The sequence below is a fragment of the Diospyros lotus genome, chromosome 15, assembly GCF_014633365.1.
Source record: "Diospyros lotus cultivar Yz01 chromosome 15, ASM1463336v1, whole genome shotgun sequence".
Taxonomy (NCBI): Eukaryota; Viridiplantae; Streptophyta; class Magnoliopsida; order Ericales; family Ebenaceae; genus Diospyros; species Diospyros lotus.
The window spans coordinates 24,053,729-24,079,705 of NC_068352.1; the positions used below are offsets into that span (position 1 = coordinate 24,053,729).

A 25,977-nucleotide genomic window follows, 5' to 3' on the forward strand; every position below is an offset into this window, starting at 1 on the left:
TTTGTCAAATATTGTTTGTTGATGTATGATATTATGCTTGTGTAATGGATACAAGAAATTAAATTTTGGAATAGCTTTGTACTAGTTTTCACTTCTCTTTTTCTCTATCTTCTCTACTTTCTCTTCTCCCTTCATTTCTTTGATTTTTCTTCTTCTCCTCTTCACCTTCCTCTCTTCTATTTTTCTCCCTCGATTCCTCCTAAATGGTTGATCTACTTATTGGAATCCATGCTCCTATATTTGGGTTTCCAGTCATGAAGAAATCTTTTATAGTAGGTTGATGGATAAAACAGAGAAGAAAGAATGTCGATTTAAACCCTAACAAAGAGAATTTCCATTACATATCCTTTTTTCATCTTTAAAGGGCATTAAGTGCATTAGCAATATTTTGAATGGATGAATTGTTGATAAGTTGGGAAACGGAGAAATCAAACTCGGGCTATAAAGGTGGACTCAAGTTCATGCCTTGCCCTTGCTACATTTAAGCGTGAAGAACAGTCTTAAGATAAACAGTGGTGTGAGCATTGTAATAAATCCTATCACACAAAGGAAACTTACTGGAAAATACATGGTAAACTAGCAAATTGGAAGCCAAAAAATAAAAGGGAAAAAGAACGATAAGTTTATACAATTGTTGTTTTCCTTGTAACTGAAAAAATGACAAGCTTGAACCTAACCACCGAACAACTAGATATCCTACACAAGCTATTGAGCAATACACATTTGGCTAAGGGACCAGACACCTCAACCACTAATCTAATAGTCTCCATGGCACAAAAAGGTAATTTGAAATATTCATTATCTAGAAAAAATGAATGGAAATTGTTGGATGGTAAATAGAGGAGCTTGTGATCATGTGATAGGTTCTGTGACTACAATAAACTAGCTCTAGTCTAGTGATAAGAACTTGATAGTCTTGATGGCAGATGGTACTATGTCTTCAGTTATGGAACAAGGGACAACTTATGTGTCTGGTTTGCAACTAAAATTTGTTCTATATGTGCCTAAGTTAAAATGCAATCTGCTGTTGTCACGACCTTGAGGGCAATTATGTAATAAAACACGGGGTGCATTAGATATTGTACCTAGCGGTTGATGCTTATGTTGATTGTACCTTTCGGTTATGCCTAACTAACTGAGGGACTAGCCTATAAAAGGCATTATAATAGAGGACGGAAACTATGAATGAGAATTTGGTTCTTTCCCTCTAATTCTTTCCCTCACTCTCTCTCTCTAATTCTCCCTCCTATTTCAAATTCTCCCACTATTTCTTTTCTATTCATAATTTTCGGAATTGGTCACACCTTAGATTGGAGGCGTGACATTCTGGTATTAGAGCCGATGGTCCCCGACGACGTTTCTGTGATGGCAGTGGAAGTGAATTGTGTGGTTGGAAGTGAGATCGAATCAGAAGATGGGACTTAAGCAACTGGAGTCGAGGATGGAAGCACTTGAGTTCATGATGACTCAGACGCATGAAGCAATCACACAGAGTTGGGAAGATGTGGCTGCGGGAGGACTTGTCCACCTCTTAGGAGAACATGCAACGAGAATTGGAAAGGAATAGAGAAGTTATGGATCAATTTGGATAGCGAATCAACAACATGTTCAACATGCTGTCATCCCTACCACAATTCTAGCTGCCACAAGAATTTACCCCAGATTGGTGGCCAATCTAAATTTAGCCGGTCAAGGCATACTCCCTCGTCCACAAGGAGGAGTTACAAGACACGGGGTCTGGTGTCCAGGTAAGGGGCATATTGGTACCACCACACCATTGTCAAGGTTGGAGATACCTTGATTTGACGGATCCAGACCGAGGTGGTGGATCGGTCGATGTGAGCGTTTTTTCTAGTTTTATAATGTGGAGAACCTCAAAGGATCACCTTGGCCACATCCTATCTCAATGATACGACTGATTCCTGATTTCAAGGATGGATCCAATCAAGGAGAATGGAGACTCGTTGGATTGATTTTGTTGAAGAGCTATGTAGGAGGTTTGGGGAGAAAAATATGGCCGACGTCATTGAAGAGTTCAATAAACTCATACAAGAGGGGAATGTAATGGAGCACCTGAAGAAATTTGACGAGTTAGGGGCTTTAATGTGGAATGCTCAACCATCCCTCACTGAGCAATATTTCGTATCAAGCTTCATCAGTGGACTCAAGGACGAGTTGAGGTCCATGGTGAAGATGATGATGCCCTCCACCGTTAGACAAGCAGCTAAAAAGGCAAGGTTACAGGAGCTTACCTTAGAGGCCATCTACAAGAATAATTGAGTTCAACCTCAGACCCTTCCATTGATTGGCCCACTTGCAGGGGTAAATTCCAAGGTTTCGAGGTCAGGAGTGAGTGCAAGCCAACAAAAGGGAAATTAACAACCCTTGGCAATCAGGAACCCCACCTTGGGCTATGTTTTAGATGTGGGGAGCATTATGGCCCTGACCACCAGTGTTGCAGACAGTTGTTGAATATGGAAGGGACGGATGAGGAGAAGGAAAAAGTGAACACTGGGGCCATTGTGGAAGGCGACGAGGGGGAGAGATTTCCTTTCGCGCGCTCAAGAGGGAACCCACTGGAAAGATCATCAAGGTGAGAGGACAAGCTGGGAAGAGGAGGATTGTGGTGTTAATAGACAGTGGTAACACCCACACAGCTTTTTGAACGAAGCCACTGCCACAGAGTTAGGATGCAAGCTTACTGCCACCACTCCCCTGTTTGTCACAGCGACTAACAACAACAAGATGTATAACGGCTACAAATGTGCAGGCTTCAGGTGGATCATGCAAGGGAAGGAGTTTTCTGTTGATTTGAGAATTCTGGAGTTAGGAGGGGTGATGTGGTCCTTGGGGTGGACTGGATGCGAACGGTGAGCCCTCTAACCTTTGACTTCAACAAATTAGAAGTCACCTTGGAAGTGGAAGGGTAGAAATTAACGTTGAGTGGTGATCACAGGGAAAAGGCTACAGAAATTCATGACTGAGGGGAAAAGGCAGATATTGCAGATGTTTTCCATCCGTGCTATGGAGGTGGATGAGGAGGGGTCGGGGAGCCCTACTGCCAATGATCCCTTTGCAAAAGCAACCTACCCTACTACCCTACACTCTCCACTATTGGAATTCCAAGACTTATTTGCTGAACCCCAGACCTTACCCCCATACAGACCCTACAACCACTCCATTACTTTGAAACCCAATTCAGAACTGGTTAACATCTGCGCCTACCGTTAGCCCCTATCCAGAAGCCTGAAATCGAAAAACAAGTTAAAAGTATGGTCAATGCTTCCCTGATCCAGTCTAGCCAGAGTCCCTATGCATCTCCCATCCTTTTAGTTAAAAAGAAAGATGGAATTTGGCTCTTTTGCATAGATTATAGACAGTTAAATGCCCTTACTGTGAAAAACAAATTCCCCATACCCCTAATTGAGGACCTCCTAGATGAACTTAAGGGTTGCAATATTCTCCAGGCTTAACCTTCGTGCAGGGTAACATTAGATCAGGATGAACCCTGCAGACATCCCAAAGACTGCCTTCATAACACACCAGGGCTTATATGAGTTTAAGGTGATGCCATTTGGGCTCACCAATGCCCCAACCACTTTCCAGGCCTTGATGAACCACTTGTTTGCCCCCTACCTAAGGAAATTTATACTCGTCTTCTTTGATGATATCTTGGTTTACAACCCTAACCTGAAACAACACCTATCCCACCTTAAAACTACCTTTGAAATCCTTAAAGCCAACCAACTCTATGTGAAGTTGTCCAAATGTACCTTTGCAAGGGAAGAGGCGGAGTATTTAAGGCATATCATTTTGGGCAAGGGGGTCAGCACGGATCCAAGAAAAATTACAGCCATACTGGAATGGCCAAGGCCTATAGTAATCAAAGGTTAAGGAGATTCCAAGGACTGATGAGGTACTACCGAAGATTCATAAAGCACCATGGGCTGATTAGTAAGCCACTGACCGAGCTACCTAAGAAGGGTAATTTCAATTGGAATCCCCCAAGCAGAGGCTACATTCCTCACACTTAAAAGGGCAATGACAGAAGCATCGGTCCTAGCCCTACCTGATTTCTCTAAGCCCTTTGTGATCGAGACAGATGCATGTGACAGTGGGGTGGGGGCAATGTTAGTACAAGAGGGAAGGCTTGTTATGTTAGTTGAATGTTAGACCTATGTAATAGGCTGAGGCCTTGTGTAAATAAAAGCCCACGATAAGCATAGCTAGAGGAATGTTCTAGCATGCTATCGGGCAAGTTGTTAAGCAAGTGGGTGGGATAACTGTTTTGATGCCCATTTAGGCCATAGATCAGTATAAAAGCAATTGATCTACGCCTACCCCACATGTTGAATAAAATCTGGAAATTAGTTTCCCTCTCAATTCTTGTTCTCTCTTTCTTTATGATTCTCTCAATTCTCTCTTCTTTCTTTCTCTCGTCATTCTCAAGTGATTGAGAATTCACTTGTCAGATCAAGAATCTGACAAGGCCTATAGCCTACATCAGTTAAGCATTGGTTGCAAGGCACCTGGGAATGAGTGTTTATGAGAAGGAGTTGCTGGCTATGATTGTGGCTATAGATAAGTGGAGACACTACTTAGAGGGTACCCAATTCGTCATAAAAATAAACCATGAGAGCTTAAGGCATCTGTTGCAGCAAAGGCTCCACACCTAGCTACAGAGGAAAGGGGTGTTCAAGCTATTGGGCCTTGATTATAAAATTCAGTACAGGAAGAGTAAAGAAAACATGGTGGCAGATGCCCTGTCATGGAGAGAAGAAGAGGGGGTTTGTCAGGCAATCACAACAATGGTACCTGATTGGGTGAGGGACCTAACTGATAGCTATGACAAGGCAGAGTGGACTAAAGCCTTGCAAGCCCAATTGATAGTCAGAGCCACTAATGCTTAGGGGTACTCACTCTCCAACGGCCTGATCAGATTCAAAGGGAGATTGGGTGAGGGATGATAAGAAGCTAAGAACTAAGATACTTCAGGCACTTCACAGCTCCCCTCTAGGGCGCCACTCAGGCTTCAGAGCAACCTACTACAAGGTACGACAATTGTTTTATTGGCCGGGACTTAAAAAGATGTGATGGAGTTTGTGATGGCTTGCATGACTTACCAAAGATGCAAGCATAAGCAAGTGGCGTATCCAGGATTGCTACAGCCGCTGGCCATCCCTGAACAAGCCTGGGAGGAAATCTCAATGGACTTTATAAAAGGCCTCCCAAAATCTTAAGGTAAGGATGTCATTATGGTAGTGGTTGACAGGCTAACGAAATTTGCTCACTTCATCAACTTTACACACCCCTACTTTGCCCCATAGGTTGCTCGGGTATTTTTAGGTGCAGTGGCCAAGATACATGGAATTTCCAAGTCCATTGTATCAAACCGAGATAAGGTATTCACGAGTCACTTTTGGCAAGAATTGTTCAAGAGCTTAGGGGTGGGCTACACATGTCAACCGTATATCACCCCCAAATCAATGGACATACCGAAATGGTCAACCAGTGTCTGGAGTCCTATTTGAGGTGTATGTGCTTTGCAAAACCCAAGAGCTGGGGTAGATGACTCTCCCTAACACAATGATGGTATAACACGAGCTACCACAACTCCATCAAGAAGGCCCCCTTTGAGACATTGTTTGGGTATAAGACTCCTACGCTACTGGAGGCACAAACAACAGTAGGGAGTATCTAAGATGTAAGTAGGAGATGCTTACTTTGCTAAAGAGGGAGCTTACTACAACAAGAAATAGAATGAAGCAAATTGCAGACCATAAGAGGAGTGATCGGACCTTCAATGTAGGTGACCAAGTGTTTCTGAAAGTGAAGAGATTCCTACAACACTCTTTTTCTACAACACCACCTTACAAACTGAGTCCAAAATACTTTGGACCCTTTCCCATAATTGAAAAGGTGGGGAAGGGTGGCCTACAGGCTTCAGTTGTCGGAGGAAGTGGAGAGCTACCCGGTGTTTCACGTGTCCCTCCTGAAGAAATTGGTGGAACCTCCTGTTACTGTGAGTACTGACTTGCCGCCAGTGGATGAAGATGTAGAAATTGAGGTGGAACCCCAAGCTATCCGGGACAGAAGGGTAATTCAAGGGAACATACCCGTCATTCAGGTATTATAGTGGTCACACTTGCACCCGGAGAATATCACGTGGGAATACCTCTTGCAACTACTGAAGAAATTTCCCTGAGTTGCTCAACTACTTACCTTCCTTGGGGACAAGGAAGATTCTAAAGGGAAGGGAGGGGAGGGGAAATGTCACGACCCTGAGGGCAATTATGTAATAAAACACGGGGGTGCATTAGATATTGTACTAGTGGTTGACGCTTATGTTGATTGTACCTTTCAGTTACGCCTAACTAACTAAGGGACTAGCCTATAAAAGGCATTGTAATAGAGGACGGGAACTATGAATGAGAATTTGGTTCTTTCCTTCTAATTCTTTCCCCCCCTCTCTCTCTAATTCTCCCTCCTCTTTCAAATTTTCCCTCCATTTCTCTTCTGTTCATAATTTTCAGAACTAGTCACACCTCAGATTGGAGGTGTGACATCTATTTGTTAGTAAGATAACTTAAGACATGGATTGTATTGTGACTTTCTTCCCTTTTTATTGCATATTTTAGGATTGGTCTTCGAGGAAGATGATTAACAATGCTGAGGAAAATGGTGGGCTTTATTATGCTTTAGGAGATGATGCTTTCTCGAGACATCAATCACCACATAAGCTTTCTCTAACTGTTATTTCCAATTTTGATGTTATTTTGTGGCACAAATGCCTTGGTCATCCAAGCTTCTCTTATTTAAGACTATTGTGCCCTCATTTGTTTATCAACAAAGAAAAAGTGTCATATTAGTGTGAGCATTATATTCTTACCAAACAAACCCACAACAGTCATTTGATCCATCCATACACTCCTTCCAAACCTTCTTACCTGATTCATAGCGACATTTAAGGACCTACATAAACCCCAAATTTGTTTGGTGCAAGGTGGTTTGTCACATTTATTGATTACCACACTAGGGTTTGTTAGGTATATCTTATGAAAAAGAAATATGAGATTTGTGTCATCTTCCAAAGCTTTCATAAACTCATTCTCACTGTTTTTTAGTCCCCTATTTGTGAATATCTTTCTCATCCCTTTACTCAGTATTTCACCATTCATGGGATTTTCCACTAAAGTATTTGTCCCTACGCACCTCAACAAAATGAGGTGGCTGAGAGAAAAAATCGTCACCTACTTGAAGTTGCTTGCTCCTTAATATTCATCAGTTCTGTCCCTAACAAATATTGAGGAGAAGTTGTCTTGACTGCTTCTTACCTAATAAACCGTTTACCATCCAAAGTCCTCAACTATCAGACCCCTTTAAACACCCTTTTGGCCAAATTTCCTCATGTCCAACTCTTAAGTTCTCTCTCTCCCAAGGTGTTTGGCTACACTGAGTATGTTAATAACACCAGTCCTACTCGCCACAAACTCGAGTCAAAAGCCCTCAAATGCATCTTTGTTGGCTATTCCCTTACTCAAAAGGGATACAAATGCTATTGCCCCTCTCACAATTTTTTTTTGTCTCCTGTGATGCGACCTTTGTTGAAGACCAATCCTTTTACCCAAGTGTCTCTCTTCAGGGGGAGATATCAAAGGAAGAGTGTTGTTATTGGGATCCCATTGTTTCTCTGCCTATCTCTCTTTGACCTCTTCCAACTCCTAATCTAACCACACATGTTGCTCTTGACCTAACCAAACCTGCTACTCCTAACCTAATCAAACCTGCTACCTTTGATCCATCCCAACAACCAACCCAATTAACTGAACTAGTGGTGACTAGTTAAGGGGAAGAATTAGACTATGAAAAGTCTACTCTAGTTTATTCCAGGAGAATCAAAATTCCTGCTCCTCAACTTAACCAATCATTGGAACCATAGGCTTGTCCATCAAGAGAAAAACACAATAAGGTTGTAGATGACTTGGATGTTCCAATTACTCTTTGAAAAGGGGTAAGGTTATGTGTTTAGTATCCAATTTCTAATTACTTAACATATTCTAGACCGTCTCCACAATTCAGGGCCTTTACCACAACAATTGATAATGTGGAAATTCCAAAAGATATTCAAGATGCCTTAAAAGATCCAAAGTGGAAAGAAGCTATTATGGAAGAAATGAAGGCATTGATCGGAAACCATACATGGAATATTGTAGAGTTACCCAAAGACAATAAAATAGTGGGATATAAGTGGGTATTTACAGTCAAATACAAGTCAAATGGGAGTATTGATAGATATAAGACAAGGTTGGTAGCTCAACAAGGGTTCATACAAACTTACAAAATTGATTATGAGGAGTCGTTTACTCCTGTGGCAAAGCTAAATTCCATAAGGGTGTTGTTTTCTCTGGTTGTTAACTTGGATTGGGAACTGTTTCAACTAGACATCAAGAATGCTTTTCTCAACGATGAGTTGGAACAGAAAATTTACATGAAGATTCCATCAATTTTGAGAGAGGAGAAAAGGTTGGAAAAGTATGTAAGCTGAATTGTTCTCTTTATGGATTAAAACAGTCACCAAGAGCCTGATTTAAGAGGTTAGTTCTACTCTTACTAGGTTTGGATAAAAGCAAGGGAAAACTGATCACACTATGTTTACTAAACATACAACTAGTGAAAAATGGTCTTTTTGATTGTGTATGTGGATGGTATTATAATCACCGGTAATGACATTCAAGAAATTGTTGAACTTAAACAATGGTTGAGAGCTGAATTTGAGGTCAAAGACTTAGGCACTGTGAGGTATTTTCTAAGAATGGAAGTAGCCAAAAGCAAACAAGGCATTCTAATTTCCCAAAGAAAATATACTCTTGATCTCCTGAAAGACACTGGAATGTTAGGGAGCAGTCCAATAGGTACACAACTTGAAAGAAATTGGAAATGGAGGATAATTGAGAATGACCCCCCTATTGAAAAAGGAAGATACGAGAGGCTGGTTGGAAGACTTATCTTTTTGTCGCTCACTTGCCCAGATATTGTTTATGTTGTGAGTATTGTGAGCCAATTTATGCACTCACCCACTCAATAACATCTAGATGCAATATGCCACATCCTAAGGTACTTAAAGGGGAGACTAGGAAAATGGCTAATGTTCTAGAAAAAATGAAGCTAAAGGAGCTTAAGGTTTTGCTGATGTAATTGAGTAGGTTTTGTTATGGATAGTAGATTAACTTCTGGTTTCTACACTAAATTGTGGGGAAATCTAATCACTTGGAGGAGTAAGAAGTAATCAGTTGTGGCACGCAGTAGTGCAGATGTTGAATTTAGGGCTACTGCTCAGGGAATTTGTGAGTTAATTTGGTTGGAGAGGCTGATAGAAGACTTATAGGTGCCCTTGACTTTACTAACAATGTTGTATAGTGATAGCAAGTGATAGAAGACTTATAGGTGCCCTTGACTTTACTAACAATGTTGTATAGTGATAGCAAGTCAGTTATCAACATTATCATTAACCCAATCTAGCATGATAGGATGAAACATGTAAGGATTGATAAGAGTTTGAAATCGAACATGGCGGAATAAAAATTACCCATCTTCCTAAGCTAGTCAAGTGGCAGATGTATTCACCAAAGCTATGCCCAGATCGGGATTCGAATTACTTATTGGCAAGTTGAGAATGAGGAACATCTATTCACCAACTTAAGGGGGAGTGTTGGAGAATCCCGAATTAATGGACCCAAATTAGTGGGATTGACAACAGTATTTTTAGTATATATCTTATGATTATCCTTTCCTATTGAATTCAATTTATAGCTTAGGAATTATTTCCAATTTTCCTTATTGTCAACATTCTAAATTAGGAAATGTATCCGGTAGATCTTACAACATCCTAGAATAAGAAACCAATTCTGTATATTCTATAGCATTCTAGATTAGGCAATCTCTTATGTATATATTCATTAGAGAATATTGAAATCGTGTGAATGTTATTCATCTAAAAACCCTATCTTGTTCATATAGCATACCATCATTGGAACACTTCCATTTGATTGTATGGAACAAATCCATTTCTTGCCATAACTCAATTAAAATGTTGAAGTATTCGGTGACTAACCTATTTCCTTGTCGAGTATTACGGAGGGTAGAATGAATTTTGAAGCATTGGGTAGAATTTTAGAGATTGGAGTACATTTCTTTATCTGTTGTCTAAATCTCATGGGCTGAGTTGGAAAACAGGTAGGTCCTACTGATTTTCAGTTCCGTGGAGTTGATCAGCCACGCCATGATTATGGAATTTTCAGCTTCCCACGTCTTGTATGTCGGATCAGTTGCAGGTGGAGTAGCAGTTTCACCCATTAAGTAGCCCATCTTCCCTTTTTCTTTGATTATTGGAAGAACCGACTGGAACCACTCATGGAAGTTCGACTTGTTTAGTTTGTGTTGGGTGATTTGAATGGAGGGATTAAAGTTGGAGGTCTGGAGGCTTGGAATTGATTGCATAAAACTTGCTGTATTGGAAGGAGTGATCGGGTTAGGGTTTGGGATATGATTGGACAAGGTGTCTGCAAACTCCATGTTGGTCAGTGATGGAGGGATGTTCGCCATGCAGCCAAATCTGGTTTTCATTTGGTGGTGGAATGGATGGCTGGCCTGAGCACGACTAGGGTTGGTCACAACAGCTAGCCTGGGAGCGACTAGGGTTGGTCGCAGCGGCGTTGGACAGCTGGGCTTTCGGAACCTAGACGGCAATGGAGGATCGAAACCTGGGTGGCTAAGTTATCACAGCCGTACTTTGATACCATGAAATCAATAGGTATATTGAAAAAATAATACCACCCATAATTCATTCATTGCATTCAAGAACAATATAGAGACAGAGGGAAGCAACGATTAAGGAGTTAATTTGGAAACAATTGACTTCTCATTCTCTAAACTAGGAAATGACACAAATGAGGAAACAAACTGAGAAAGGAAATATTGAAAAAAAGGAAACAGGATAAATCTCCTTGATCTGATTTGAATCTCCCGATCTTCCAACAGGATAGCATAACTGATGTTAGGTATTTCAAATTTGCAAACTGTAAAGAATTGTGCATGCAGTAAAAATATTGGGAAAGAAGAAAATCTAGTTTCCTCATTTGGATGTTTCAGAATGAGGTGAAACATTGATGCTATTCTCAAGACACAAGCAGTTAATGCCTCTCCCTCTTCTTTTTTCTTTTAACTTTTTGGTAGCAGTGTCAGTGTCTTGTTTCTGAGAGAGCACGAGCCATGTCATATTGATTACCAGCCCTGCCCTGATATTATCTTTGTCCTCTTACCATTTGCATGGTCCCTATGATCGAAGGCTGTGGATGTTCAAAGTACAATTAAATGAAGCATCAGCAAACTTAATGGTGTACCTAAGCTAGTTTTTTTTTTTTTTATATAACTAGAAGCCGTTTTAACATGGTAAATGGTCTGTGCGAGTCCTCTTTTTCAAGAGTATTCCAGTCTTTTTGAGCATGTTTTACATTGCTTTAAGTATGCAAATCATCACGGTTGTTTATTTCATAGCTTCTTTCAATTGCATGCTCTTCCTTTCATGTGCTTTTCACCTGAATGCACAACTGTATTTTACCCAGCCAATTTGGATTTCAGCACTGTTCATGAGATCTACGCATAGTTTAATTCTTCTATCAGGGCATGATTTAACCAATCAAATTGTTCTTTGTGTTTCCTCTGTGGTTCTTAATAATTCTCTTGCTCTTATGGTTATTCAAATATTCCAGCGGTGCAGAACAGAACACGTAATTTTCCTACCAAAGTAGCCTATTGGTGATGAAAGTGGTTTAAGTTGGTCGCAACTAAATGGCACATGATGTAGCGCTATCAATGCTCCCATCCGACTCGTCACTTTCTGTTTTCATTACTAACATGTTTTTGCTGATAAATCCTTGTCTGTTATCAAAGATGTGTTTTAGCAGACTCCTCACGGACGGTTAAGTTACTCTCATTCTGGGCCCCTAAACAAAAGCTGCTATTTGTTTGTATAGTCCATTTATACTGTACTTGTCTGTTCTATTGGCAATTGCTTAGATTTTATTTTTCTCTATGTCTTTAGACTCACCTGAAAGAGAATTCATTAAGGCTCAGTTCCAAACCAACAACATTCATCTGGATATTTGCTCCCTGAAATTGTTATTCATGTTTCCTAATCTGGAGCTCTGTGATCGAGTTTGAGTTTCAAAAATTGAAAGTTTAATTACAAAGGTTGTTTCTGATTTGCACTTCTTCTGGTGTTTATTCAGGGAAAAATTACTGTTTGCCAACTGAACTACATAAAGAACATGTATCCTAATTTGATTAGGGTGCTTCTGAGATCTAAAGATGAGTCTTCTGCTGCCGGGTCCGCTAGTGTGAAATGCACTTGACATTGCTGATGCATGTTAAGCTGGCATTTCCATGTTTTGAACTTCTGACACCCACGTTGCTGTGGTTTGACGGGGAAGAAGTATGCTTGTTGGGTTTGTTATTTGGGCTGGTATGCCTAATATTACCCAACAACGGACAGCCAGAAAGACCTCTTATAGTCCTTCCAATTTTCTGACGCGGAACGTGATATCTACTGTCCTGGACAAGCAAGAAGGAATGTCATGGCAAAAGTGATTTCCCAACCAAATTCAAGGTAAACCCTATCCAATTTATCTCCATCCAGGATTCCTCGATGAGTCCTTGCTCGAATTTGCTTTAACAACCACTGATAAAGTTAACGTCAGCAAGAGTGACTGAATAACAAAGTGATAGCTTCTCAACTAGAATACTAGATCGCTTGCACGATATGCTGTCTTTTTCTTTACTAAGGAGTAAGGATTGCTTTTCCTTGTCCCTTCTTTTTCTACTAGCGGATAAGATTGTAGTGGTAACCTTTCAATTCCCTACCGAACTTACAAAAGTCAGCTTTTGATCGAGCTTATTGAGAAATATCCCGGGATGCTGTTGAACCAACATGCATCTCATTTTTCGACATCTGGAACATATTTAGATTTGATTCTTGAACAATATCTAGATATTGCGAGTCACCTGGGTGGCTCCTAAAAACCCATCTCTATCATCTGGACACAAAACACTAGAGGATTCTGTGAACAAATTGTGTGGAGAGTCGACTGTGCGAGTTAGCCTTATCAGCTTGGGACAAGGCAATATGGGCATTGTCCTCGGCCTCTGTTTTTGGGCCGTTAGTAATGTTTCTGGGAAAGTATTATTATTATTTTTTTTTTGTGGAGCTGCTTGTTGTCACTTGTTCCATCGGGAATGGACTGATTCTTGGAACTTGCAATGTGGAGATGAAGAGCTTTAATGTCAGTTAAGGGTGTGTGGATCATAGAAGCTATGGGAGCCTTGATATCTCTGTACCTGTCATGGTGGAAAAAAAGAAGTGGCCCAAGCATCCTATATTATATGATCAGAGTAGGGACCAAGATGCAGCTGTTGGACATTATATAGGGCTATACTTAAATGTCTGCACACCATAGAACTTGAGAGAGAGAGAGAGAGAGAGAGAGAGAGAGAGAGAGAGATTAATATTAAAAAAGAAAAGGGCAAGTTAGCCTCGATATTCTTGAGATTTCACTAAATTACGTGTCCCTCATCAAATGTTTGGAAAAAAATTGATTTTTTATGTATAAAAATAAAATAAAAATGATATTTTATAGTTTCCCCCTTTTTTTCTTTTTGAATGTTCACCCGTCTTCTTCAATGGACGATGTACAAATTACAAATGGAAATTTTTATGCAAAATGATTAATATTTTTTAAAATATCTTTTGTCACATCACTTTAGTAGTATTTTTTTTTTTATAAAAGTATGGTTTTCGTAATCTCTTTTCAGCTACATTATATTAAAATTTGGTGACAATTGAAAGATGAGACAATCAGGTTGGGATGCCTAAGGTTGGGAGGCGGCTATAAAAATTAAGAGGAAACCTACCTATATAACCTCTATTGCCGCCGATGCTATGTGGTTCATGGTCCCTATTTACCCATCATTCTAGGGATTAATTTCAATGTAGTGGTGGTTGCTCGAGGCTGTCCAAGTAGCCAGAGGAACAGGATTGAAAGCCAAATTTAATACATATATTAAATAAAAAGTATTATGAATAAAATATATTAGGTGACAATTAATAGTTCTGATCTAATTTTTATATATTTCATACGGGGAAGATCATGAGATTAAATTTTGGTGACAATTACGTTTTTTATTTTTATTTTTTAAATAAAAAATATGTTAAAAATTCACTTTATTATACATACTTATATATAGTAGTATAGATACATTTGAGCATCAGCCAATTTTACCTAAATTTCTCTCACTAAAACATGAGGTCACTGCTCTTGCATTCAGTCTGGTTAAAGTCACTTTGTTAGGGAATATTTAGAGAAGGATGAGAAACATTTTATTTTGTCTTTCATTTCAATGTACTTTATATGAAAAAAAAGTTTAAACAACAAAAATACATAATAGAAAGTTATCTAAAAAAGATTAGTATCTATTATGTATAAATAATAGATTCAGGTATAATGTTTGTTAAAATGAGTAATATAATATTTTATCAAGATAATTTATCTATAAAGTTTAAAATAACTTATTCGAAAGCAATTAATGGATAAATTTATCTTAAAAATTTAAAATAAGAAGTTATGTGATTTTTTTTTAAAAAATTTAACAAATATAATATAAAATATTTTTTGTACGTGATACATTTTATATTTTACTTTTTTTGATTTATATTTTGGTTAACAAACTTTACTTCAAATATACTCTCTCCTAAAAGATAATGATCGTGGGTTTTTGTTTAGTTTTTGTTTTTTTTTTTAAGGAAAAACCAGTGATTGAGGAGGGAATATTGATACCCATTGGGAGAAAGGGTTAAAGAACAAAATAGAACACTCAAAAGTGCCAAATACAAGGCTTTAAGTGCTCTCAGCCATCGGCCAAGCAAGCAAGCATAATGCATAGTGGGTGTGTCTCAGATCGCTAATACAATTTCTTAGACATGAATCAACAAAGAGGACACCCTGCCTGTTTGTGGGTTTTCTCTTTCCCCTTTTTTATTTTTGTTATTTTTTGAGCTAAAAATCATGCTAATATTCAAAATGCATAAATTATGTAGATTTCTTGTGTAGTTTCTACGTTCATAAAGAAAGAAAGGCTAATTTAATTTAGCCTCTGAATTCTTTTATTTACTTAATAATATATTAAAGGTCAATTTGAGGGAAGAAAAATTAGTATTTTAGGGTAAAGTGAACTCAAAACTTGTGTTTAAAAGATAAAGTGAACCATTAACCATTTAAAAATTTTCAAGGATTGAAGTTAAAAAAAGAGAGGATAATTTGGCCTTTCTTTTTCCCTTCCATAAATAATTTTGAAAACAATTAAAATATTATATAGACTATTTTCTATGACTTGACTTTTTTAAGAAAAAATAATTTGACACCCATCAAAATAATTCTTATTTGTAATAAAGGCAATGCTATAAAAATAAAATTTTACATATATAGAATCATCATACAAAAGGAATGGTGTGGCTTAGTCATCCTCACGTGGCCATACATCATATTATAAAAGTATCGGTTATCACATCACATTGCTGATTTTTTATAATAATTATCCTAATATCACTTTAAAGATATAGAGTCGAGTCGAGTGGACTCAAATCAACTCTGGTGATCCAAATTAGTTATGTTTTTTAAAAATAATAATACTTGAATTAGGTAGAGCCTCTTCAAAAATCATAACAACAATAACCACATGTCACTTGCTAAGCCCCCAATTCTTGGCAATTTTTATATAAATTTGTTTACTAAAATATCTTTTTGGCAAAAGGCATAAAAATGCCTCTTTTAACTTTGTCATTTTGCTAGTGTAGTATTCCTGATTTAGACTTGCACCTATTGTGTCTTTTAATTTCTCATTTTATAATAATTACACACTTTATTTTTTAAAATATAACGCATGACTACATGCGATCTAACATAGAAATTAAAAGAAATAATCAAGAGTGGAAAATAAAGGACGTCGATGAAGCTCTTGGAGAAGAGAAACACCAACAATGGCAGAGAGAATCATGCGAGAGAAAGCTCATTGCTTGGTGTAGCCATTGCCATTGTAAGGCCACATCAACCTGATGATGCAATTCTCTAAGCGCTTAGAGAGCAAAGGCACCAAAGTCATACTCCTCACCACTCATTTCATCTTCAACAAAATCATGAACTAGGCAACTAGCTGCCCCTTCAGCTCCATCGTCGTCAATACCATTTTCGATGGCTTTGACAATGGCGACCTAGCACAGGCAAGATTGCCCACAGAAGCTCGGCAAGGTTTGCCACTAGTGATATTGCCAATATCAATTTAAGAATATTTATGATTCTAGACAAAAGTTATTTTGGTGGCTCTTTAATAGTATAAATAAATATTAAAATTATTTAAAAATTTTAATTTCTTTGCTTTTTAAGATACAAAATCACTAATTAAATTTTTATATTCAAGCTAAGAAAGCAATTTTTTTTTTTCAATTAGCAATATAGACAAGAAAAAAAGATCTAAAAACATAAGAGTTGAATAAAAAAAAATGTAAAGAGTTCACAGTCAGGTCCTATAAATTAAAAAATCATCGATTTACTTTTATTTTTTTCTTTAATGCCCAAATCAGTGCGGATTCCCCAGATGAAATTTCTATCGTCTAAAAAATCATTTTATTAAATTATTCTTTTAAAATAACGTCACTTATTGTCTTTTTTTTCCATTGTGTTACTAGTTTATACCTCACTATTTATTGCTTGACATTAAAAAATGATCAATGGAGGAGCCACCTCGTCTAAATGATATGTGGACTTATGGAGTTGGGGGATTTCTCATCCAAATAGAATAACAAAATAAACAAAGCATGAATTTAAATAAAAAATTATCCTGAAATATAATTAGTGATTTTGTATCTCAAAAAATAAGAAAAAATAAATTTTAAATAATTAATGATTAGATTTTGGGACCTTTATTTTTTTGGGGTCCTAGGCATAGGTCTCGACACTGGCTATCAAATAGAGTTATCAGTGGTCTATGCCTTGAGCAACACTGGATACCGAATGGCGACAATAAAGTTTGTTGCCAACGATAAAACTCGACAAGTCTAAAGCTCAAAGTAGCGACAATTTGGGGACCAAAAACTTAGACCCAGGTGAAATCGGAAGCTTTGGTTCTCTGACATGAAAACTATGGTACGCATATAGTCGACAACATAGGATTAAATGAAGAAGGTGACTAGCCCTAGTTTCTTGGTGATATCGAGAGCCCAATGCAAGAAGGGATTGTAAACGATGCAATCCACAAGGTGGTCGAAGCATTGACAGCTTTCCATGACCAACCCGACCTTCCAAAAACGCCACAAGTATTTTTCATAAACCCATTGATAATGTGAATTTTCAATGGGTGATGGAATTTTTTGTCTCCGCACTCATCCAAGCTATTGGAAATGGTGGCAATGTAGATGGGGGCAGGAGAGTTCTTGCATGAATAGGTGTACAAGTCTAAGTTAAGGGTGACGCACCACCAAAATGGTTAAGTTGGGGAATATTTTTATACCTTTTGTCTATCTTATTTCATACAGAAATGTGAAACAGATGATATGGGATTGAGAGCACACAACAATGTTCTCTTACACTCCTACTTGCGAAGGCAAACTCGACTCGAGCATGCAAAATGTGTGGTGGGGAAGGGGGTACTCTCAAGTTCATGTCCTTTTCCTAATTTTACTTGTTTTGAACAAATATTATGTTATTCAACACGTGAAACGTAATAATTTGATTAGAGCATATATCCTTCTACCTTTATGCAACGTGACAAAGGTTGCCAGCCATTAATGCAGGAGAAAACTGAAAAAGATTGAATATGTGCTTCAGCGATCTCATCAAAAGTACCAAAGTTTGTTCAATTTAAAAAATATGAAGAAAGGATAGATGGGTCCGTACGTCCGGACAGAGAAGAGTAGAAGGGTAGAGCCTCCTCCTCACTGCCTCATCCACCATTAGTATTGCACAAAGAAAAAATAAACTTAAAATATGCCATTCAGCTGTAACGGTTAGCTGTTAGTTGGTTTGAATTCCTTCCTCTTCCTCGTAGCCTTAAAACTCGAGCTCCAGGCAAATGCAAAACAACAGAGCTAATGAATTTAGGGCCTCTGCGTTCTGCCACCTCGAAACCCGAGGAATTTCTCAAATCATTATTATTTTTTAATTCTGGACCAAATTCGTTTCGGATTTCCCAAGACGAATGAAAGTGTGAAGAATTTGTTGAATTTTTAACTTTATTAGACATTTAATTAATTTATTAACATTTACCAAACTAATAAAATATTAACACATGCATGCACGTTAACTAAATTTAAGAACACGCTTAGGTTTCAATCAGTACTTCTTCACAAGATAACCTTTAACCTCCAGAAGGTGACAACCACCCTATTGTGTTTTTGATGGCGACCTGGGTAGCCATGACAATGAATGCCATTTTAAGAGCTTCCAAGGGAAGAAGAAGAAGAAGAAGATACAAAAATATCACATCATCACATCTATGCGTTAATATTTGGGATTTAGAAAATGGTAAACAGCTGGATGATAAACTTTGAAAATGGGTTATCGTGTCTACAAGTTTGAAAATGGGTTATTAGTAGAGAAGAAGTTATCAATTTTATGCCATTGCCAGGCCAAGTTATAAAGTCATCAGAATATGTCAAAACAGTGGCCTTGGTCTCCCCACTCTCTCTCTCTCTCTCTCTTCATTTTTTATCAATAAATAATAAATTGAAAATTAATTTTTTTTGGTAATAACATTATTAACCTTTTGATTCTATAAATTTAATTAATAATATTTCAAAAAAATACAAAATCTAATAAAAATGCAGCTAAAAAACTTATAAAACTCCAATAAAAAGACGAAATCTGACGCCCCCACAAGCTTCCACTTCTCTATTCATCTCCATGATTTCTCTCTCTCTCTCTCTCTCTGGGGGAAATGATAGCCAAGTCCTGTGGTTTAGATGGCGTCGTACCAATTAACACTCGGATGGAGCTGTCTCAATCTCTCTCTCTCTCTCTCATATGATGGTGCTGCAGATAGGCGTACTAGCAGTAACCATCAACATTCAATTCTAGGACGGAACCATCCAGCCAGACGGTGGAAAAACATGGCCTCCAAGTAAAAGAATAAGTCAGCCGCCCCTGCCACCACATTTTACCCGTGTGGGTTTTTTATCTCTCCGGCTTCTCCATTTCCACACAAAGACAGCCTCTCAGAGAGAGAGTTAGAGAGACCCACTTACTACTACTGCTAGCAACTTCGCCATCTTCCTGCAGCAACTTTGAGCTTTAATTGCTCCCCGAATGGAAACAGCTGCGAGATCCACCAGCAGCAGCTGCAATGGCGATAACATTATCGCCTGGTTCGACCACGTCGCCGCCAACGCCGCCCTCGTCCAGACCCAGACTCTGCGCCGGATTCTTCAGCTCAATTTCGGAGCCGAGTACCTCAGGAAATGGCTCGCTAATATCGGAGACATCGAAGACATCGATCCAAATGCACTGGAATCGCTTTATAGTTCTTTGGTTCCCCTCGCCAACCATTCCGATTTGGAACCTTACATTCAGAGAATAGCCGATGGGGACTCTTCTCCTTTGCTCACTCAACAACCCATTGACAAACTCTCTCTCAGGTACCCGTTACAATACTTTGCGACGTTTCTGTACAGAGTCTTTTCCTTTGCCTTTTCTCAGTTGAACCCGTGACTTACAGAAGATATATGTAGTTCGTTCTTAGTTATTCTTTGCTTTTATGGTTGTTAATGTGATTAGTTTAGTGGAGAAGAGGAATGAGAGGGAAGTAAAGACCTTGAGGAAGTTTACTTATATTTTGGCATTGAATGAATGGAGAGAAAATGTAACCTTCGGTATTGTGCTGCTGTTTGAAATGTGTTTTTGTTGAGTTCTTTTCATGCATTTCGATGGCGGCCATGGTTGCATATTTGCAGTTCTGGAACCACGGACGGGCGCCAGAAGTTTGTTCCTTTCACTCGCCATAGCTCCCAGACGACCCTCCAAATCTTCAGGCTGGCTGCTGCTTACAGATCAAGGTCTCTCTCTCTCTCCCCCTCCCTCAAATTATAAATTTCTCATCAATAATTGAAACTCCAAAGGGCCAACTCTCTTTTGTATTCTTGTTCGGGCTTAATTATTGACATTTTTTGGTTAGGGTTTACCCGATAAAGGAAGGAGGAAGGATCCTAGAGTTCATATACAGCAGCAAGCAGTTCAAAACAAAGGGAGGGCTAACAGTAGGAACGGCCACAACCCACTATTTTGCAAGCGAAGAGTTCAAGATCAAACAACAAAAAACGAAATCCTTCACTTGTAGCCCGGACGAAGTGATCTCCAGCGGCGATTACAAGCAATCCACGTACTGCCACCTCCTCCTCGGTCTCTTCTTCTCCGGCGACGTCGAGTTCATCACCTCCACCTTCGCCTACAGCATCGTCCAAGCCTTGACGTCCTTCGAAGAGCTGTGGAAAGAGCTCTGCGTTGACATCAGAACAGGAAAGCTCAGCTCCAGAATCACCATACCCAGAACAAGAGAAGCTGTTCTCGATATCATCTCGCCAAACCCTACCTTGGCCATGAAGATCGAAGCTCTCTGCAAGGAGCTGGAAGATGAAGACTGGTTCGGGTTGATACCAAAGCTGTGGCCAAATGCCAAGCATGTGTACTCTATAATGACGGGATCGATGCAGCCATACCTGAAGAAGCTGAGGCATTATGGAGGCGGTGATCAGCTGCCGTTGGTGAGTGCAGATTATGGGTCGACGGAGAGCTGGATTGGGGTGAATGTGGATCCATCTTCCCCACCAGAGAGGGTTACTTTTGCAGTGATACCCACTTTCTCTTACTTTGAGTTCATACCGCTTTACAACACATTGAGCAAAGAATACGGGGCTACTTCAGCTGCTGCTGATGACTTCATTGAAGGTGAACCCGTTCCACTCTCTCAAGTTCAAATTGGACAGCGCTATGAGATTGTCCTAACTACTTTCACAGGTATTCACACACACACACACTGCGTCCTTATTTCAGACTTTGATATACCAAAATACATTAATTTTTGATACAGAGTTTTGACACTTGTACGATATTTATTGATGGTGAGTTATCTTATGCCAGTATTAAAAATAAATATGTAAATTCAAAATATTGAGTGTCATAGAAACTTATAATAATTCTGTGCGCAAATAAATAATAACCAAAATGTCTCATCAGCCAACTCATCTAAAAATTTGACTGATTGCCATTCATATTTGGAGATCCACAGAAGCTTTTGTGAAGAAAATAGAGTGAATGGAATAAATATAGAGCAAAAGAGTAGAGAAAAAGTTTAAAAAAAAATTAATGAGAGATATTAATTTAGTTATGATATATGGTCGGTCTTAAGAGTCTTATAAATCTGAAAAAATTAAATATAAAACTATTAATAGAAATTTATGATGATTGTCAAGTTAAAATTTAGCTAGTCGGTTCGTAAAAACACAGTAATTAGGCAATTTTTTTTGTACCAAAAAATTATACGAAATTGGCCAATTATTAATTAATAATAATTGGGCCATTTCTTTTTTTGGTACAAAAATTGTGGTGTGATTATCATTTTGCCATAAGATACACTTTGGTTCTTTAGATTTTTACATTAATTTGAATAGAGATAGGATTGACCTGATTAATTATAGATAGTGTCTGTTGACAACAGTGAATGTCATAGTTAAGGTGGCTATGGTTTTAGCTTGTTGCGTACCCAACATCTTCAAGGTATCAATTTCAATTAGTTAAACAGAGAAAAAAAAAACTAATAAGCAAAACAATGTCAGTTAATTAATTAAGTTTGACAGAAATAAGGGGGGGGGGGGGGGGGGGGGGGCGGGTTGGGATGAGTAACATTTATGATTTTCATGTCCGCTGCGGATTCGATTCTGTTCTTTCAAGAAACAACTTTTAGCCAACCCAAGACTTGGGGTACATGTGGCCCAAGAAATCATGTTCCAAAGATTTTCCGTATTCTTCTCGACTTGTCTTTGCTCTCCCTCCCTCACTGTTTAATCCGTCAAAATTCTATTAATTCTTAATAAAATTTTCATACAAAAGAAAAATATTGTCAAATCTTCTATTTATTTAATTAATTAGCGCTACTTATCATTTTGATCTTCTTTGTCCGTTGAGATTGTTGCTTTGAATTCAAATTCAGCTATGTTTGTTACCTCAAAGAGATCCGAAATGGCCTCACTCACTCTTGCTCGAGCCTAGAGGCTAGAGCTAAATATATTATCTTATTATCAAAATGGCTTAGAATTTTAGGGTCTAGTAAGATATATTATCCATTTTTATTTTATCTTTTAACTCGTTATTCGCATAAACATAGAACTAGCTAGAGCTAGGCACATTGCTGTGTGTCCAGTCTCCTAATTAACTTTGATCCTGTTGTTTAGTTACAGATAGAATCTATTTTCTATGTGTGATGGATGATTCATTTCCTAATTTCCAAGACAATATTGCCGTTTCAGGACTTTACCGGTACCGGTTGGGGGACGTGGTGGAGGTGGCCGGATTCCACCGAAACACGCCGAAGCTGAACTTTATATGCCGGAGGAAGCTGATTCTAACGGTGAACATCGACAAGAACACAGAGAAAGACCTTCAGCTAGTGGTGGAGAGGGGCTGCCAGATCCTCAGCAAGGCCAGAGCCGAGCTCGTCGACTTCACCAGCCATGCGAACGTGGCCAGGCAGCCAGGCCACTACGTCATCTACTGGGAGATCAAGGGCGATGTGGCGGAGCCGGTGCTGCGAGAATGCTGCCGGGAAATGGACGCCGCCTTCGTTGATCACGGCTACATCGTGTCGCGCCGGACCAACTCCATCGGCCCGCTTGAGCTCTGCATTTTGGAGAGGGGGACTTTCAGGAAGATCTTGGATCATTTCATAGGCAATGGGGCGGCTTTGAGCCAGTTCAAGACACCCAGGTGCACCAGCAATGAAGTTTTGCTGAAGATTTTGAACCACGGCACTATCAAAAGGTTTCACAGCACTGCTTATTGTAATTGAGGGAATGGAGGTCTTGGTGAATCAGAGATTTCGAGTTCTAGTTTCGCAGAGTCAATTTTGAATGGCTTAATCTTACTGTTTTTTGGCAAAGAAAGAAATAAAGGACATGGGGGCTGGCTGCTTGGTTGTGATGTTAGCAGGATTAGACTTTCTAACAGTACTCTCCTTCTAGGAGAGATGTTCTGTTGAAAGAGAAATTTTGGATACAAAATTCGATTAACAATATTGTAGCATCCCCATGACAATCAAATTCTAAGACTTCCTTTGACTGTAATTTTGTTTTTAATTTTTAACTTTTATAAACAAAATATTTTCTTTTTTATTTACAAAACTTCCACAACAAAAAAATAAAATAAATGTTATTACTGTCAAACCACAGCCGCGTTAATACTTAATTAGAACAAAAGGCTTTTATTCCCCCTCTTCTGCGTATTGTTCAATAAATATTGTTGCCACCAACAAACCCTTGAGCCTCTTTGGGTGTCCTTGTACAGAAACAGTAATGGAGGAAGAGAAATGAAAAATAATAACTGAAGAAGAGGAAAAATGATTATTCTATTCTCACAATCTTTATGAGTTACAAACTTTATTATGTATATAGAAGAGAAGAGATTGTTGTAATTAATTGTAACTGACTAAACAATCATAGCAGAAAACTAGTCTGACTAACAGACTTCTAGCGAATTTCATAACCCCCCCAAAAGTTAGAAATTAGGGCAAAGGAACCAATCCCAACTTGGAAAGAAGCAGATGATGAGAAGAATGCAGTGGCTTAGTGAAAACATCAGCCAACTGTAACTTAGAAGCAACAAAAGTAGGATGTATGAACCCTTTATGGAATTATTCATGGATAATATAGCAATCAATATTCAAATGTTTAGTTCGTTCATGAAAAACAGAATAGACAATAATATGTAGAGAAATTTTAAAGGAATAAGAAGGACAAAAGTAGTTTGTAGATCCCACAAAAGATAAGAAAATCCACAACAACTCACAAATAGTAGAAGCCATACTACGATACTCAGGTTCTGCAAAAGATTTAGACACAGTAGCTTGCTTTTTAGTTTTTCAGGAGACTAAAGCACCATCAAGAAATATACCAGTAAGAGATTTACGGGAGAAAGAACAAGAAGCCCAACTAGCATCACGGTAAGCAGATAAGGAGAGATCAGTGGAGATTGGAAGGAACAAGTATTTATCCAAAGGGAAATTCTATTCAGAACTCGAAAATTTACTCTTCAAAACCCACGTCCCATCAAAATTTTTAATAATTTTAATATACCTCTTTTACCCCCACAACCCACAGCAAACTCTCTTCTCCGATCACCTCTCATCCCCATCCATCATCTAAATATATAAATACGCACTCACACACACTTTTATATATATATATATATATATATATATATACACAGCATGGCCGCAGGTATGACAGCCGCGACCATACAACCCCACACACACATATATACACTCACACACCTATATAAATATATATATATATACACACTCACACACACATATATATATATATAAGTTCCATGGCCGCGGCCATGGAAACTCCCGCACCTCACGGTGCGGGGGTTTCTGTAATTCCCGCACCGTGAGGTGTGGGAGTTTTTGAAATCCCCGCACCTCGCGGTGCGGGGGTTTCAGCAACCCCCGCACCGCGAGGTGCAGGGATTTCTAAAATCTCCGCACCTTGCGGTGCGGGGAATCAAGCCTTCCCCGACTACTGGGAAGGCTTGATTAAATTTGTTTTATTTTAATTAATTTTGTTTTATTTTATTTATTTTATTTTAATTAAATTTGTTTTATTATAATAAAATAAAATAAAAAATAATATAAATAAATAAATTCTAAATATCTGTATTTTAAGTAATTATAAATTAACTAATTTTAAATTTTAAATCATTGTAATTAAGTGTTGAATTTTTAATACTTAAAAAAAATTTAAATTTATTTTATTGAATTACTTAAAAATACGCATATCTAAAAATCCTATCATCATTTAAAATAATTTTTTTTAAATATATATATATCTTTACCTAATTCAATAAGATAAATTTAAAAATCCTATCATCATTTAAAATATATTCTTTTTAAATATATGTAATTATAAAAAAAAATATTTTAAATGATGATATAATTTTTAGAAATGTGTATCTTCAAGTAATTTAATAAGATAAATTAATTAATTTTAAATTCTTTTAAGTATTAAAAATTCAACACCATGATTTAAAATTTAAAATTAGTTAAATTATAATTACTTAAAATGCAGAAATTTAAAAATTATTTATTTGTATTATTTTTTAATTTTATTTTATTATAATAAAAATTTTAATTAAAATAAAAATATAAAAAGTCTTCCCGACTGCTGGCAGTCGGGAAAACCTAGCTTTCCCAACTGCTGGCAGTCGGGAAAACTTGACTTTCCCAACTGCTGGTAGTCGGGGATTTCAGCAATCCCCGCACCTCGCGGTGCGGGGGTTGTTGAAATCCCCGCACCGCGAGGTGCGGGGATTGCTGAAATCCCCGCACCTCGCGGTGCGGGGGTTGCTGAAAACCTCCGCACCGCGAGGTGCGGAGGTCTTCATGGCCGCGGCTGCCATGGCCGCGACCATGCTTTTGTGTGTGTGAGTGTGTATATATAGGTATGTGTGAGTGTGTGTGTATATATATATGTGTGTGTGTTGGGTTGCTGTGTGTGTATATATATATATATATATATATGGGTGTGTGTGTGCGCTTGCTAGTTGCATGGCTGCGGTCATGCTCTGTGTGTATATATATATATATATATGTATGTGTTTGTGTGTGTAT

The 25,977-nt window shown here is 38.3% G+C and overlaps 2 protein-coding genes across 3 annotated transcripts in view; both read left to right on the plus strand.

Annotated features, from left to right (window-relative positions):
• Positions 1 to 13,005, plus strand: part of LOC127792322 (pentatricopeptide repeat-containing protein At1g03560, mitochondrial) — a 33,288-nt gene extending 20,283 nt beyond the window's left edge. For both annotated transcript variants that reach the window (XM_052322781.1, XM_052322783.1), the window contains exon 3: positions 12,288 to 13,005. The gene's annotated coding sequence lies outside the window, so the exon portion shown is untranslated. The remainder of the gene's footprint in view (positions 1 to 12,287) is intronic.
• Positions 13,006 to 19,220: 6,215 nt separating this feature from the next.
• Positions 19,221 to 23,390, plus strand: LOC127791328 (indole-3-acetic acid-amido synthetase GH3.10). The gene is made up of 4 exons (XM_052321126.1): positions 19,221 to 19,735; positions 20,051 to 20,152; positions 20,272 to 21,110; positions 22,619 to 23,390. The coding sequence occupies exons 1-4, from the start codon at positions 19,407 to 19,409 to the stop codon at positions 23,155 to 23,157; spliced, it is 1,809 nt and encodes a 602-aa protein (XP_052177086.1). The 5' UTR covers positions 19,221 to 19,406; the 3' UTR covers positions 23,158 to 23,390.
• Positions 23,391 to 25,977: the final 2,587 nt, after the last annotated feature.